Source organism: Natator depressus, chromosome 15, assembly GCF_965152275.1.
Source record: "Natator depressus isolate rNatDep1 chromosome 15, rNatDep2.hap1, whole genome shotgun sequence".
Taxonomy (NCBI): domain Eukaryota; kingdom Metazoa; phylum Chordata; order Testudines; family Cheloniidae; genus Natator; species Natator depressus.
In genome coordinates, this window is record NC_134248.1 from 19,661,304 (window position 1) to 19,677,691 (window position 16,388).

Sequence of the window (16,388 nt, forward strand, 5' to 3'; positions counted from 1 at the left end):
ACCATATCTACGCTACCATTGTTATCTCTGCTAGCTAGGTTAAAGCTAGCACTGGTATGCCCACCTGGCTACCATACCACCTTAATTGGCTGTGTAGATGTACCTACAGTCAACCCTGAATATGACCACTTCAGTTGAAATCCTACAGCAGCCTCTCTGAGGATGAATGCTCAGCCAGTCCTCCTGCCTGTTCCACCAGCCTGGGCTCCCTGACACTGTCCTGCCAACTACGCCACTGTGATGGGTTCCCCCCCCTCCAGGTTGCTACCTGCGTGTGTGCTGGAGGAGGCTTGAGGGCCTGGCTCAGCAGGACAGGGTAAGGAAGCCCAGGCTGGTGGAACAGGCGGGCTCAGTGGTACCCCAAAACACCAGGTGGCACCCTAGAGTGGGGGGGCAACCCGTCACAGGGACCATCACTTGAAGAAGAATCTATGAGAATCTGAGGGCTTTAGCACAGCCCCACAGAGAGAGATGGTGCAGAATCCATCTGAGGGGAGAGTTCCTTCCTAAGGAATGACATTTCAGAGACGACCTTACCTGACAGAGGGACCCCACACACACATTTTTAAAAAGGACATTTAATGGTTTAACAGGAGGTTTCCATGAAACGTGTTCACATTCAATGTCCCGTAAAATCACACTGCATTATAATGCCCTAAAAACAGTCCTAGTTTGCAAATCACTGTGAATACTTAAAAATGCAAAGGGTAGACAGGCAAACACAAGGTGACCATTTGCTTTGCTTTTCTTTGTCAGGATGCAATTCCTGTTTCCACTTTAGAAAAAGGCACCCAACATCGCTCCATGGGAGTCTGATCAAAGACTCCCATCAATCTTCCAATGGTACTTGCATCCAGCCCCAAGGGGGGGTGGGGTGAAGGAGAATAGCAATGCTAGCTGAAGGAAGTCTGCAAACCAGCAGGTCTCCTCCCAGCAAAGATAAGATGTGTGTGATGGTGACCCACCAGCAGTTCTATACAGTTAGGCTCTACATGAGCCTTGCTGTAGCACTAGCCACCAGCTAATCACAGGAGGTGCAGACTAATGGGGCTGGCACTTTCCAAACAAATGTGGTTGGTAATTTAGAAATCAATGGCCCGTCAGTGCCTAGCAAGATAAAAAACCAAGTGGCTTCGGGGCTGTGGCTCAAGTGAACCAAAGAAGCCTCCTACTGCGAAGGAAATGGGCCTTGTCAAGTACTGCTTCCTCTTTTATTGTGGGTCTGCAGCAGAAGCAGCCCTCCCAGAGCCTCCCAAGCTTGTTGATTACGATTTCCAGCCCATATTACCTGCTCGTCTGTTCTGATCAAGGATTTTTTTTTTTTCTCCTGCAGCAGCCCCGGACTGGGATAGGACCAGAGCAGCAGCAATGTTGCAAAGATAAAGTGTTACAATATGAGTCCAAATGGATGCTGCAGCCTGCTTCCGAGTCCCTGTGTCATGCTATTAACGGAGGCCTGGCATTTGGGGAGAAGGGAGGGGGTGATTTTTGTGGCAGAGAAACAGAACAAATGTACCAGCAGCTACTGGCAAACCCAGACCTTTAGGGTCCATTAACAGTAGCACCGCCCTTTTGACAGCTCCTTGGGTGTGGAATGGTTTACCGGCTCTAGATCTAATTCAGTCCCTTTAGATGCCCCCAGGTGCTTAGTGAACACCCAGGGAAATGGACTTAACATAAGAATGGTCATACTGGGTCAGACCCATGGCCCATGTAGCCCAGGATCCTGTCTCCGATGGCCAGTTGCAGATGCTTCTGACAGTCGGAGGCTTAGGGACACCCAGAACAGGGGTTTGCATCCCTGACCAACTTGGCTAATAGCCATTGATGGACCTATCCTCCATGAAGTTATCTAATTCTTTTTTGAACTCCGTTATACTTCTGGCCTTCACAACATACCCTGGCAATGAGTTCCACAGGTTGACTGTGCGTTGTGTGAAGAAGTTGTTGTTTTAAACCTGCAGCCTGTTAATTTAATCGTGTCACCCTTAGTTCTTGTGTTACCTGAAGGGGCAAATAGCACCTCCTTATTCGCTTTCTGCATATCAGTGATGACTTTATAGGCCTCTATCATTCCCCCCAGTCATCTCTTTTCTAAGCTGAAGAGTCCCAATCTTGCATGGAAGTTGTTCCATCCCTCTAATAATTTCTGTTGCCCATCTCAACACCTTTTCCAACTTGAATCTCTCTCTTTTGCGATGGGGTGATCAGAACTGCACACAGTATTCAAGGTGTGGGTGTACCATGGATTTATACAGCAGCATTATAATCGTTTCTATTTTATTATCTGTCTCTTTTCCAAGCTTTTTTGACTACTCCTGAACATCAAGTGGATGTTTTCAGAGAACTATCCACAATGACGCCAAGATCTCTGTCTTGAATGGTAACAGTTCATTTAGCTCCCTATCATTTTGTATGGACAGTTGGGAATGTGTTTTCCATCGTGCATTACTTTGCACTTATCAATATTGAATTTCATCTGCAAGTTGGTTGCCCGGTCACTCAGTTTTGTGAGATCCCATTGTAGCTCTTCACAGTTGGGTTTGGACTGAACTACCTTGAATAACTTTGTATCGTCTAAAAGAAAAGGAGTACTTGTGGCACCGGATCCGATGAAGTGAGCTGTAGCTCACGAAAGCTCGTGCTCAAATAAATTGGTTAGTCTCTAAGGTGCCACAAGTCCTCCTTTTCTTTTTGCGGATACAGACTAACACGGCTGTTACTCTGAAACCTTTGTATCGTCTGCAGACTTTGCCGCCTCATTGTTTACCCCCTTTTTCCAGATCATTTATGAATATGTTGAACAGCAACAGGTCCCAGTAAAGATCCTTGGGGAGACCCCACTATTTACCTCTCTCCTCTGTGAAAACCGACCATTTATTCCTACCTTTTGTTTCCTATCTTTTAACCAGTTACTGATCCGTAAGAGGATCTTCCCTCTTATCCTGTGACTGCCTACTCTGCTGAAGGGCCTTTGGTGAGGGACTTACCCCAGTAAAACCACCAAAAACTAAACGATCTGGTGCAGCCATGTGGACACTGCTCCCTGCAAGCCACACCATTCCCTGAAGCACTGAAAGAGTTAATATAACCCATTTAACACTACACCCACCCACTCACCCCAAAATGGCACCAAGTGTGTGAGAGTCACCATTTAGATTCCTCATCCAGCTTCCCGTTAGGCCACCGAAAGACACCAGCCTGTTCAGTGCCACCGTAGTGGCTAGTATGAAGAGAAGTTACTTGTCAGCGTGATCCACACGGGAAGTGGGAGAGAGACAGGCCAATGATTAAAAGACGTTGGAAGAGATGTTTCTCTCATCATTTAAATCCATCTGGAAGTTAGAAGAAACTAGTGCTGCTCTTTTCTTTTCTTCTTCTTTTTTTTTTTTTAAACGAGTCTCTTCCAAGAAATATCTTTGAAGAGGCTCCTAGGTGGATTTTCAAGAGCAATTTTCAATGTTGACCTCAGTGGGAACAGAGTTAGGCCAGGGCTCAGCACTTTTGAAAATGGCTCCCTTAAAAGTGTTCTACTCTGAAAATCAACATTGCAGGGTTCCATGTTGACTGTCTTTCACTGGCTCCAGACTTAGGGCCAGTGGAAAATTTCTAATTTTTAAACACATTGTTTTTGCTTGAAAATTAAATTTTGATCCCAACCCCCACTTCCCCCCAGTGAAATAGTTGATCACAATTTTGCGGGGTTTCCAAGCAGTGCAATTCCACACCAAAGTTGATCAGTTTACAGTTTAAAGGATTTTTTAAAAATCCAGTTGCCCTTCAAGTTCTCCTTGGATCTGAGAGTTAAGCTGGCTCCTTCTTGCTCACCTATCACCACCAGGAAGAAGGGGTTATTTACCTGTACAGTAATTGTTTACAGTATGGGAGTGGGGGGAAGTGGGGAGAGAAGTTTTGTGAAAATTTCACTGAACATCTTTCCCTCTCTTTTTTTGCTCAAAATTCAAACATTTTTGACGGAAAGTGAAATTTAAAACATTTCAACCAACCACAGAAGCCACACATATGTACAGCTGTAGTTCACCTCTGCTGAGTCGGGGGGCAGGTGTTGGTCCAGGAGCCAGACAGAACGCAGCTTGACTCTCTGGACCCACGTAGAGTATGGGGACAGTTAGAAAACCATCTTTTTACTTGTGAACTGAGCAAACTGGATCTGTAAGCGAAGGAGAGACAAACATGGAATTTTGTGACGTCATTTTTACAGAGCAAGATCCCCACTTTAAAACAATTAATCCCCTTCATTCTCCTTTAGTGTATTGGTGCCAAATTAAACAGTGACAGTGGCATACAGAATAATTGATTCACAACTGATGGTATCATAATGGCATCTGGCTGATATAAGCCAGCCAAAAAGCAGAACCTGTTATTTGAAAATACGTCTAAAACGAGCGCGTGCATCCACAATTCAAAGTTTAGTCCCTCACAAATCCTTGAAAGGAAGCTTTAAACGAATGTGATTTTTGTATGCAGCGATCAATCACAAAATACATCTAGAATAGAATTTAGGGGCGCAGAAAAGTTAGATGCATGTGGATTACACTGGCTTCATGTGTGTCACTGCATCTCAGCTGAACGACTGCACTCAGTGCTTGTAACAGCCCGCTACTTGCTCCGAGATCAAAGAGCTACTCTAGCTCAAGCAGTCAAGGCGAATGCTGAAGACAGGGGGGATCGATACCTGCTGTTGACCATGGTATCTATGTTTGTGTGGCCAAGGTTTAACAGAGAAGCCCTTAAATTTAAACATCTGGAATCAAAGGTGACCTTCACGTCCTTCATAAAGGCAAATATGTTTCTGATCTATAGAAACTGGCGTGGGTTAGCTTGACATCAGTTGGCAGCATAGATTTGTTTGTGAAATGTACCACTTTGCAATCAAGCCCAGTGCAGTCAAGATGCCATTCTATCTCATACATCCACTTGGATGCATATATTACATTACTGAATGTCAGCACAGCTGTTGCATCTTTCCCATTGCCTTACACCGAGGCTGCTTTTTTTCCTGGAATAACAACTGGGTTTCACCACTATCTGGTCTGTTTTCAAGAAACCAGAGTGGCCTTTCAATGTATCCATGCCTTCTCTACTTGGCAGTTCTTACACACCTCGAGTGTTACATCTCTACAAAACCTTTGTAACTAATATTCAGCAATGTCTTTATTCTTTAGCTGGTTGGGGGAAGAAGGTGGTGCAGAACCCACAGTCCATTATTAGACCTTTAACTAAAAAATAAAAATAAACCCAGTTCACTTCTCATGGAGAACTTGAAACCTTCGCTGCCATGTTCCTAGGAATGTTTGTTTCGGCGGTAACAGTGTAGCATGGTGCGATTTTTTTCCACCACCAGTCCCTGAAGCAGCGTAACATCTTCTTGTCCATGTTACTGGATGTCATAGTGCTGCGCAAGCCACTGCTGCTGTCCACAGGCTCGCTAGCACAAGGCTTGCGGAGAGTCTGAGCGCCGGGCGGGCCGAGAGGGAATCTGAGGAGGAGGTGCATGAGCAGACCTCGTAGCCGTTTTCTGAACGGCTCTCGTCGTGCTGCCCTTGCTTGGAGCGCGCCCCAGTCCTGCTGCGCCCTGCCGAGTCTGGAGAATCAGACTGCATGTCACCGCACACCAGCCAGTCTCTGGCGATGGACTGAGGGTAACCGGGTTCTGCTTCCAGGTCATTGTCCAACACTTTCCAGTACTCCTTGCCCCTGAAGAAATAGGTCGCACCTGGAAAAAAAAAAAAAAAAAAAAAGACATGCAGGGTTAGCTGGCATGAGCGCTGGGGGGCTCTCTATCACTAGTCTCTTGCATGCAGGTGTCGCCATGGCAGCAAAGGGGTGCTCCCACCCAGCTGGACATCCCAGTAACGGAAACACCCTGGGCTGATGGGAGCAGGTGCAAGTCCACCAGGAGTAATGGAGTTTTTGTCCACTTGCACCTGTTCATGCCAGCACAGTAGACAGGGACATGGTGCTACCTGTTTGTTCACGGGGGTAGCTTTAGGCCTATGCTACTACAGTGGACAAGTCGGGGGGGGGTCTGCCATACACATGACGCACCAGCCATGGTGCCAAAGGCCCAGTGATGGTGGAGGAGGAAGATGGGCAAGGCCTCATATGTCTAACTTGACAGAAGGGCCTATATGTTGATGTGCCCAGAGAAAATATACTGGAGGTTTTGGGATGCCTCTGGCATATTCTTAAAGAGATAACCTCAAGGCCTTTAACCCACAAGGGCCTGGGAAGAGAAACTCCTACAATATACTGTGCTCCTGCTAGCCAGACGTTTCCAAAACACCTCAGCATTGAGGCCTCCCACAATGTCTTATGCATCATTTAAGTCCCATGTTAAAGGGTTAAGTGGTTCATAGGGCCTTGCACATGTAGCACGGACAGACCCCGGTCGTCAGTGGGCAGGATCGAACCTGGGATCTCTGGAGCTAAATGCATGAGCCTCTACTGCATGAGCTAAAAGCCATATGGCCCTTAGCTAAGGCTGTAGAGCAGACTCATTAATCTCTCTCTACGTGGTCTTGGTGCCACTAGATGGGACAGAACACCACACCCGGGAGGTGTGTGGATTGCACACAGACCTCTTGTCCAGGGTAAATTTCATCCACGAACAGGTACATTTTAAATTCCCTGAACTTGCTCCATCCTTGTTAAGGATACCTGCCAACAGGAGTGATGGGGTACGCTCAAAAGCTTCCAAGGTTCAGCCCGATAAGCCCCTGGAGATGTCCCTCTTCCCAGGTCGCTATTACGTTGCTAGTTTGACATCTAAATCAAACCGGGAAGTGCCACTTTCTTGTAAGCAGTGCTTGTGCTGGAGGGAATGGATGGTTTTACGTGTCTCCACTAACGGAATTTCTCGCCCCTTCCCCAGGGAGATCAGGCCCCACACCAATAAATCTCATTCCCTAGAAGGAGCTTCCCGATCCCCTGCCAAACATTTACTTAAAAAACCAAAACTCTTTATATCTTATTGACTTATTTTTTTCCAACTCAAATTTCAACAAATATGGCACAAGACAAAATCCATATCCATATCCAACCCACCACATGATACGGCTCAAGCCAGACTATTGCCAAAACAGGACAGACTATCGCCAATGCCCTAATCAACCACCTTAGGAGGCCCCAGTCCTACAAGCTAATCTAAATGATCCTTTTGTCTGTAGGAACCCCACTGATTTCTGTAGGGCAACTGGATCAATAAAACCTATTTGGTATCAGACAAGTATCAATGCCATTTCTATCATATATATGCAGCCTGACACACAGTAACTGATCTGCCTTGGTGTTCATTGTCTTTAGAGGTGGATGGCTGCCATACTAAAAAAAACAGAGTGCAGTGGAGGATGTGTATACTGCTTGCCTAGGGAATTTAATCTCATTATTCGTAGAATTAAATTCATCCTGGTACTCCTAGTTATAATTTGTTGTCCTATGCTAAACAATTCCTCTCCCGTAGGGCCTCAGACGGGCATGTACTTGGTGCAGCTAGCCTGCCCTACAGCTCACACTGCCATTCTACATTCTATTTTTAACACATTAGCTGGATGAGAGCTAGTGTGGGTACGTCTCCTGGAGCTGAGCGTCACACCCTCATTGCGGAGTGTAGACATACCCCAGATTGGCAGTGCTGCAACACTTTAAAGACAAAAAATGCAAAGAATCTCCTATCCTATCAAAGCACCAGGGGAATGGGGTAGCAGAACAGAGTTACCTTCACTGGAATTTGTCTAGGATGCTGGAACACGTGCTCCACTTTTGCAAAAATGCCCCGAGATGCCCAGAGTGATCAGGAATTTATTGTTATGTCCAAAGCTGCATGTCCCTTAATATGATGTGGAGCATTGGTTGGTATTGATATTAATGTATGTGTATAGCACGGTTTTGACAGAGAGAAGAGTGTCCTCAACATATCTTCCTGGGGTTTACCTCTGACGTCTCCCACCCAAGAAATGAGCTTGCCCAACTCTGCTTATTTCATCCAGTCACAACCCAAGGTGGCATGTTTGCCGTCAGACATATTGCAGCCCCTGGCCGGTGCAATACAGAACCCGGACTTGCCTACATCCTGGCATTTGCTACTTATTAGACATGCTTTACACATCAAGCAGTGACACATGTCCTGAGCAACTGAGTTACTGAGTATCATCTTGCAAGACTGATCACAAGATTCTTGTGATGACATCTCTGTCTCCCTTGAGTAAAACTGCATCATAGAATCATAGAATAACAGAGTTGGAAGGGACCTCTGGAGGCCATCTAGTCCAACCCCCTGCCCAGAGCAGGACCAATCCCAACTAAATCATCCCAGCCAGGGCTTTGTCAAGCCTGACCTTAAAAACTTCTAAGGAATCATGGTGAGATTTCATAGCTGTACTCGCAAAGTCTCATGAGAACTCCAGTGATAATGGTGCATCACTGCTGGAATAGCATGTTAGGTCCAGTCTACACTTAAAAAGTTTTACTGACATAATTATGTTGGTAAGGGATCTGATTTCTGTTTGCCAGAATAGTTATACTGGTGAATGCCCTATTGTAGATGGAGCTATACTGGGATAAGACACTTAATATTGGTATCACTTATTTTGCTTTACTGAGACAGAATACGCTACATGGGTATAAGCGCTTTTATACTGGTATAACTAACTGTGCCTGCACTAAGGCTTTTGTTTCGTCTCCAATTTAACTGTGCTGGCCTAGTTAAAGCCACAACATTTTTAAGTGCAGACAAGGCCTTAGGTTTAAAAAAAAAAAAACCAAAACCAAAAAACTCTGCTAAGCTAGCACCGACTCACCATCTGACCATCTCATTGCGTCATCTAACGTGCTTGGAATGCCCTTCCACAAAGTGGTCTCTGAAGGATAGCCGGGATCCATCCTCCGCTCATGGTTGTCATAGCGCCAGTAGAGACGGTCCTTAAAGAAATAAGTCTTGTCATTGTGGGCCCAGGAGAAGGCAGCGTCGATGCCTCCCGGTGGCAAGCCAAAATCCAAAATTGGCCGAGGGTATCCTTCCTCCACGTTATTGTCTTTGAACACCCAGTATCTGTCTCCTGCGGAGAGGAAACAGACATGTAGAAATATCAATTCTGCTTCAGGTTACACTCCATGATCTGCTGCTGTGACAATCCCTAGATTCAAATTCACAGCACTCCAGAAAGAGAACTACAAAACAACCACCTGCCGAAGAATCTGCTTCTTGTGGGAAATGCTGTTTGTGTCAAACTCCCACTTGGATACAGCCAGCCTTTGCTATTTTGCTGCTGGAGGCATTAGGTCCCAGGACATAGACATGTTGATTATGCTGCGTAGTCTGAGGCTAGTCATCTCTGGTTATGCCATTTAATTCCCACCCCCTTCCCCTTTGATTTCCACACAATAACTGTTTAATAGAAATAAAAAAGTCACACACAGCTTTCGAGGGCCAATGGAGAAGTTCTGTCTGTAATTCAACTTTTACACATGCACGTACGCACCACCTTTGTAGGAGACTCCCCCACGTTTCTGTGCATTCATTCAGCTGGATTTGAAAGACCTGCACATGTGGTAGGAAGGGCACATCGGGTCTCGAGCGATCTATCTGTCTTGGGTACTTATATGGCCTCCATTACCATAGCATTTGGCTGCTCTCCTGGACGGGAATCCATACAGTCCATGCTCTAGCGCAGCTGCTCCTCTGTGCACAGAGGGTACAAACTGCAAGCCCTGTGCTCAAAGCTGTGAATCCGGCCCAGGATCTATAACTGGACCTATGGATTGTGTGCCTCTCTGATATTGTTCTTTCAGTAGCTGTGTGGTTTGGCAGGGTCCTTGTGGAGTCCCACACATCATGGCAGCCATTTTGGATTTCCTCCATTTGAGAAAATAATGCTTTGGCAGCATGTGGGAGGCCTTAAAAGCTTTAATGGGTGCAGACACACGCGTGGGATCCATTACTGAGGATAATCAATTTCTGCAGCCTCACCTCTACGATTCAGCACTTCCAAAATCAATAATTTACCACACTCAAAGTGGGACATTAGAGAGGCAAAAAGCAATTTCCAACTGAGAGAAGCTTAGCACAGCTGCTCCTTTTGGAGTTATCCAGTAGACCAGCTCCCTAAAAAGCACCAAAGACGCAGTTTGAGTGCTGGCTGCAGTAATTACACAGTGGGGAGACAGCCACAGTTTGGAGTGTGGGAAACTGCTAATTAGTTAAATTCAAACGAACAGAGCAACTACTGGCAGCAGGCATAATACCAGGAATGAACAGGCCTGAGGTACATTTAGTTCTTCCGGGTGGGACACTTCAGACGTATGAACCGAACCTAATGTCTAGTCACTAAGGTGGAACATAGTTTACTGAATTTCTGTAATACTGTAATGAAGTGAGCTGTAGCTCACGAAAGCTTATGCTCAGATAAATTTGTTAGTCTCTAAGGTGCCACACGTCCTCCTTTTCTTTTTGTAATGAATCAGTGCACTGCAGACAAAAACAGTTCTCAGCTAAATCACACGCAACTGGGGACCAGGGCTAGAACCCTGGCTCTTCAGCGCCCAAACTATTTGAGCTCAAGGAACTCTCCCCTTAGCTAATACTACTAGTAGGGCCCTTCTACAGCTTGGCTACTACAACCTCACTCAGGCACTGATGCACACAGCCGGCAAATTCCTCCAAGTGCCTCCAGCAACACTGAATGCTCTTGGTGTACATTGTTTCACATGCAAGATGCGCAGGGTAGGCCCTGTGAGTACAGAAGAATTAAAAATCCATCTTCACTCAATGAAGTATAAAGGGAAAGAAAAAGAAGATGCGAATTCTTAGGAATTGTAGCACGTTTAAGAGAAAAAGTAGTTTGCTACTCCAGCTGGCCCTGTTTGAGAAAGTGAATTTTTTTTACCAAACATAATTGTTGCTTTTGGAGTGGGTGGATTAGCAGCCTAATATGTATTAGCCTTGCAACGATGGGTTCGTGGCAGCTTATGACCCAGGAGCTCAGTGGACCACCTCAGCATACGCACCTGGGGCTCTGAAATGTCACCTGCCACACTGAGGCTTACTTGTCCAGCATGGCAAATTCCACTGAATGACACCGAGTTCCTCCTTGCCTGCAGGACTAGTGGAAGTTTAAAGCTACTGATACAGATACCAGCAAGAGATGTGTGATCCCTTTAATGATGTTTTTGCTCTTACCTTTGAAGAACACGATCTTGTGGTCATTGGTTCTCTCGTACACCGCGTCCACACTGTCCATATTGAGAGGTAGACCCCTCCAGAAACGGTGGATCTGAGCTGGCTGGAGGGAGACCAAGTGTTTATTGCGAGTCAGTCTCCAGAAGTACTTGCCTAGATGAATACAGATTGGACATTAATGAACCAGGCCATAACACCCCTTTGCTAGGAGGAAAAAGCTGTGGGTGGAGTCAGGGGACAGTAGAAAACAAAGTACATAAGGTGGGAACTATGAAACTACTTGCTTTCTTTTATTCCCCATCCCTTGCATGGCTCCCATATCGCTGACCCTGAGCCATAAGGAGAAATCCACTCCCGTTTCCCTTCCAGACTCTGCATTGCAGTCACCATCCTTCTGTCTGATAAATGAATCTTTTACGGGTAAGAGCATCCGCGCTGCTCCAGAGAACATTCTGCAGGGAGACAGGAGATATTTCCCCTCCTTCCCTCCAGGGCTGAATATGCTGCCTCAGCAGCAGTCCCAGCATCGCTATCACCCAGCAACTGAGCACCTGAGACCAAAGAGTACTAAGGCAGCTAAAACCAGGCTAGATCAGACCACAGACTAGCCCAACAAGTGATAGCCGCTGAAGAGACAGAAGTATCTGGAGCTTTTCCCTCTCCCCACTCCCCCAGTTGCTTTAGCAAACAGTGACTACCACTGTATATTGCTCTGCCATGGCTCTGACCCCCAAGTGTTTGAATATTTTGCACATCCCTCTGCAACCATCCCCTGTTGTGTACTAGGAAAAGGTGATCTGAAATCCAGCAGCTTTTATAAAGGGGTAGGAATGGAGGAGTGAGAGGAAAAAAGAAAAAATACAGAGGAAGAAAGGAAGAGCTGACGTATATTGTGCACCATTCCAAGGTGTTTTGAGAAGGTGGTCTCCTTCTCACCCAAAATGTTACAACGAGACAAATTCTCTGCTGATGTAAAGGAGCACAGCGCCAGCAACCTCAGCTGCACCCATCTATGTCAGCCCTAGGAATTGGGGCTCAGCAAGAAATCACATTGGTTGTGATGGGAGGGGAAGATCAATGTTTGCTGTGGGGTACAAGTTTAAGGCTGGGATATTCAAAGGTGTATCAGGCAGTTAGGTTACCAAATCCCATTCAATGGGAGTTGGGTACCTAATTCCCTTAGGCACGTTTGGAACTCTCCACCTGAATTTCTGTGGTTTTGCAGCACATTCCATGAATACATATTCCCCTGGGATCTCTATAGCATGAGTTCTGAGTTGGAGGAAGCAGGCTGAGTACCTTCCCTATCTCCCCTCAGTCTCCTCTCTAGTACCCCCATTCCCAAGAAGCTATTGTTGTGAGGTTATGCATATCCCTTTCAGCATAGCAGGGATCCCCTGGGACATGAGCAACAGGCCCAAGATGTTTCTTCTGATTCGTATTCAAGACATTCAGCTACACTTCTACAGAGTTGGCAGACTGACACACCAACTTTCAAAATTTTATGGAAATTGGATCTTAGCCTAATAATGCAGGAGGCAAAACTCCAACACTTAAACATCTGCAGAGAGGGGATTTTTTTATTACAATTATAAGGATTTATATCACATACTTATTCTTCTGCTGCATTTTGCCTATTTGCTTTATATGACTAAAATGTATGTCTGGATAATATATTCAACTGTTAGGAATGGCAGTAATTACAAATTCTTTTAAGATCATTACAAATCTAGTATTCAAACTGTGTGGCTATTGTAGATTTATGGAAACACGTAATTAAATGAAGATGTTCTTTGCATCTCTAATTAGGCTTGCACTGGAAAATGCCAGATTTTCACCGTTTTCAGAAGAAATACTGCTTGGCATAATTGCTTTGCTAATAGGAACGTATCTAAAGTTAAAAGCGCTCGGTGCTAATTTGACATAACTGGAGAAACCCCACCAGCACTTAGCAGCACTCTTTCTCTATTGATGCACCCAGCAGGTGTGCAGTTACAAGAAGCCAGTTTTCAGTCCGAATTCAAAGTCGGGAATAAGCTGATTTCCAAGAGGCTGTCGGGAGCAGCAGAAACACAGCAATTTTGGTAGCAGTGAATTCCGAATGCAATAGCTCCCATTTGCCCACGAAGCTCATGCTATCACTTCACCGTGGCCAGGTCTGCCTGCCAAAGCGCCGTATTTACCCTGACTATCCCCAGGCCATCCTGGACAAGAACTATAATTAGTGTACAGAGTGAAATGATTTCATTTATGGTGAGTGAGCCTGATAGAAGACCAGCCCAAGCCTGGCAGGTTGAAATGTAAGGATGAAAACCAAGGTTAAGATGGGCCTTCCTGACCTCCCCTAATTCACAGAGATCATGGGAAGTCCCCGTTCACGTGGGCGGAGGCATTTTGCTTTTTCTGATGTTTGGTGGTTTTGATTCCAGCTGGGAAATGCTCTCAGCATGTGGGATACCTCTGGCAACATTTCTGTACACGCTATATAAATGGGAGAAAGTTTAAAACTTGGGTTGCCTAAAGTGAGGTTCCTAAATCAAAGTGGCCCGATTTTCAGAAGTTCTGAAACTCTGCAATTCCACCAAAGTCCACAGGAGCTCTGGGTAACTGACGGTGCAGTCTGTATGTGAACTGCACCGGTTGGAGGGACTGCATAGAAAGCTGCCCTCTGTGTCGTGTTCCTTCAGGTTTCACATTACCGTTTGGTGGCATTCTGTATGCGGTTCTGACAAGTTATTGCCTCAGCATGCTGGGAACTGCCACACAAGAGGTGATAATTAATTACTTCAGTCCAATCTAGAGCTTTTGAGCCAGATCCTTAGCTAAGGTAAATTGAAGTCAATGGAGTTATGCCAGTTTACCCCAGATCTGCCTGTTGACATCACTGAAGCTATGGAGATTTACACCAGCTGAGGCTCCATTGGCATCAGTTAGCCAGGTCAATACAGATTTCTACCAGCCGAGGATCTGGCCCTTTAACTCTGCCCTTGCTTCTCCAGAAGAAACACACACATGTGCAAATATATGCCAGACACAAACAATGAGGAGGATTTCTCTCTTGGTTTTTTGTTCTAGTTCTCCTCTCCTAACCCCCTTTCTTCCTTGCAGGCTCTCTGGAGCCAGCAGCTGTATGCAGGAGCGAGAAAGAAAAAGACGGCTGCAGAGAGGGCCTCGCGAGGCGAACATCATCTTCTGCCTTGTGCTGCCTCAGCGGCACAGACATCTTCAAATGCTTTTGTTCGTTCCCTCTTTGGACGCCCTCCCTCCTTCTATCTGGTAGTGACATGTTTCAATGGAGATGCCGTAAACTCTCCTGGTTTCTGTTTATCACCTCAGAGAGGAGATGCCTTTTTTCTCCCCTAGGAAATCAGTTGGGTCAGTTCTGGACAAACGATTGCCGAAGAAGCCGTGCATCACAGTGGCCTCAGTCGGGGACCTTTCCACCTCGAATGCAAAGAAACCCCAAAGAGGCCAGGCAGAGAAGGACTCTGTACAGCTGAGGCGGCACTGGCAGGATTCTCTTAGACAGCCTGTCACCCCTGGAGATACACTGTCAGCAACTGTTCAGTAAACATGGAACCAGATGGTGCTGTAACTCTGAGTGTGCTGTCGTCTTTGGATGATGGTGCATGCACAGCATGTGGAACCAGGAACGTGAAGCATGGGAGGAAAGGGAAGTTGAAGGCATTCAGGACAAAAGTCAAAGTGATCTGCGGCTGTTCTCTCAATCCTTAGATGGACCCAGATTTGTACTCTGATACTGCAAATATCAATTTCAGTTCGTCACTTTGAAATCCTGGAGAGTCTGGTTGAAGAGCTCAAATAGTGGCATAGCAGACACTGACGATATCCTGTCTCTAACAGTGGCCACTGAGAGCTGGTTCAGAACAAAGTGTAAAAACACCATAATGGGCAGTTATGCAAAACCATGACTGGGGGCAGGATGAAGTGGGGAGAAAATGGAAGTTTCTTCTGAGCTCCATGCAGTCAGTGATTGGCTGGTGTCCTGAGGGCCTTACCATCCAATTAGTGTAATTGCAGATGTTCTTACAGTTTACATATATTCCTAATCATTCATTAGAATCCTATTCAATTTTTTGCCTCTTTAGCTTCTAGCAGCAGTGAATTCCATAGTTTAATTATGTGTCAGTTTAAATTTATTGTCTCTTAATTTCACTGGATTTCCCCTTCATTCTTGGGTAAGCAGAAGTGTCTGATTTACCATTCAGTATTGTGTATACCTCTACCACGACCCTCATTCACCTTCTCTCTGAAACAAGCAGGCCTCATTTAGGCTTTGTCTACGCTACACAGCTTTTAGCGATATGGCCGAGTCGCTAAAAGTCGGGCAGTATAAACGCTGTTTGTTGGTGCTTTTGCCAACAAAATACTTCCACCCCCTACGAGCAGGATTTGCATTGTCGACAGGAGAGCGCTCCTGCCAACAACAAGCCATTTACACGGCCACTTGCCATGGCAAAACTTTTGTCTTTCGGGGGTGGGGGTGGGCTTTTTTTAAGCACCTGTGAATGACAAAAATTTTGTCATTTAATTGGCAGTGTAGACAAAGCCTTAGTCACTCATCTGGAAGTCTCTACATGTTTGCATTGTCACTGATGCCCATCTTGAGGTCTCTTCTTCATCCTTTTGAAAATCATGTCCATCCTACTAGTTTTGAGCCAGGTGGTGATCCTAACAGGTCCACTCTGCGCCAGTGGCCTGATTCTCATTTACACAGAGGCCTCCTGACACTGCTCCAGCAGGGTCTGAAGGTGGGTGTAGATAGAGGGCCTTAAAGTTCTAAGGGCCCTTTATGCTGCCCCAATGGTGTAAAGTGGCCTCAGTGTGAATGAGAATCAAGCCCTGGCAGGCAGCTCTGGAGCAAACCCAATATTACTGGAGGTGAACCTAGTGCCGCAACCAATACCCTGACTCCATGCCCCGGACGTCTTGGCAAAGCCATCCCTCTTCTGGAGACCAGGTTTAAAGAGAAGAGTAGACTGAAATGTTTGCATGAACGGAGCCCAGCCACGTAATGCAGAGCTAGGTGCGGCTTCGGCTTGGCAAAGGTCACCCAGCCGTTATGCGGAAAGCAGCTGCTTACCTTTGAAGAAGAAAGCCTCGCCTCTGATCTGAGCCACGGCATCAAAGTGAGTGTCACACCTGTTGGGGACATCTCTTCTGAGCCTGC

At 46.0% G+C, this 16,388-nt stretch overlaps 1 protein-coding gene across 2 annotated transcripts in view; it reads right to left on the reverse strand.

Moving 5' to 3' along the window:
• Nucleotides 1-1,305: 1,305 nt before the first annotated feature.
• The window catches only part of MMP17 (matrix metallopeptidase 17), a 104,790-nt gene continuing 89,707 nt past the window's right edge, over nt 1,306-16,388 (reverse strand). For both annotated transcript variants that reach the window (XM_074972602.1, XM_074972601.1), the window contains exons 7-10: nt 16,302-16,384; nt 11,198-11,350; nt 8,820-9,077; nt 1,306-5,737 (exon numbers count right to left, since the gene is read on the reverse strand). In XM_074972602.1, coding sequence (XP_074828703.1) covers nt 5,409-5,737; nt 8,820-9,077; nt 11,198-11,350; nt 16,302-16,384 — 823 coding nt within the window. In that variant the 3' untranslated portion in view covers nt 1,306-5,408. The remainder of the gene's footprint in view (nt 5,738-8,819; nt 9,078-11,197; nt 11,351-16,301; nt 16,385-16,388) is intronic.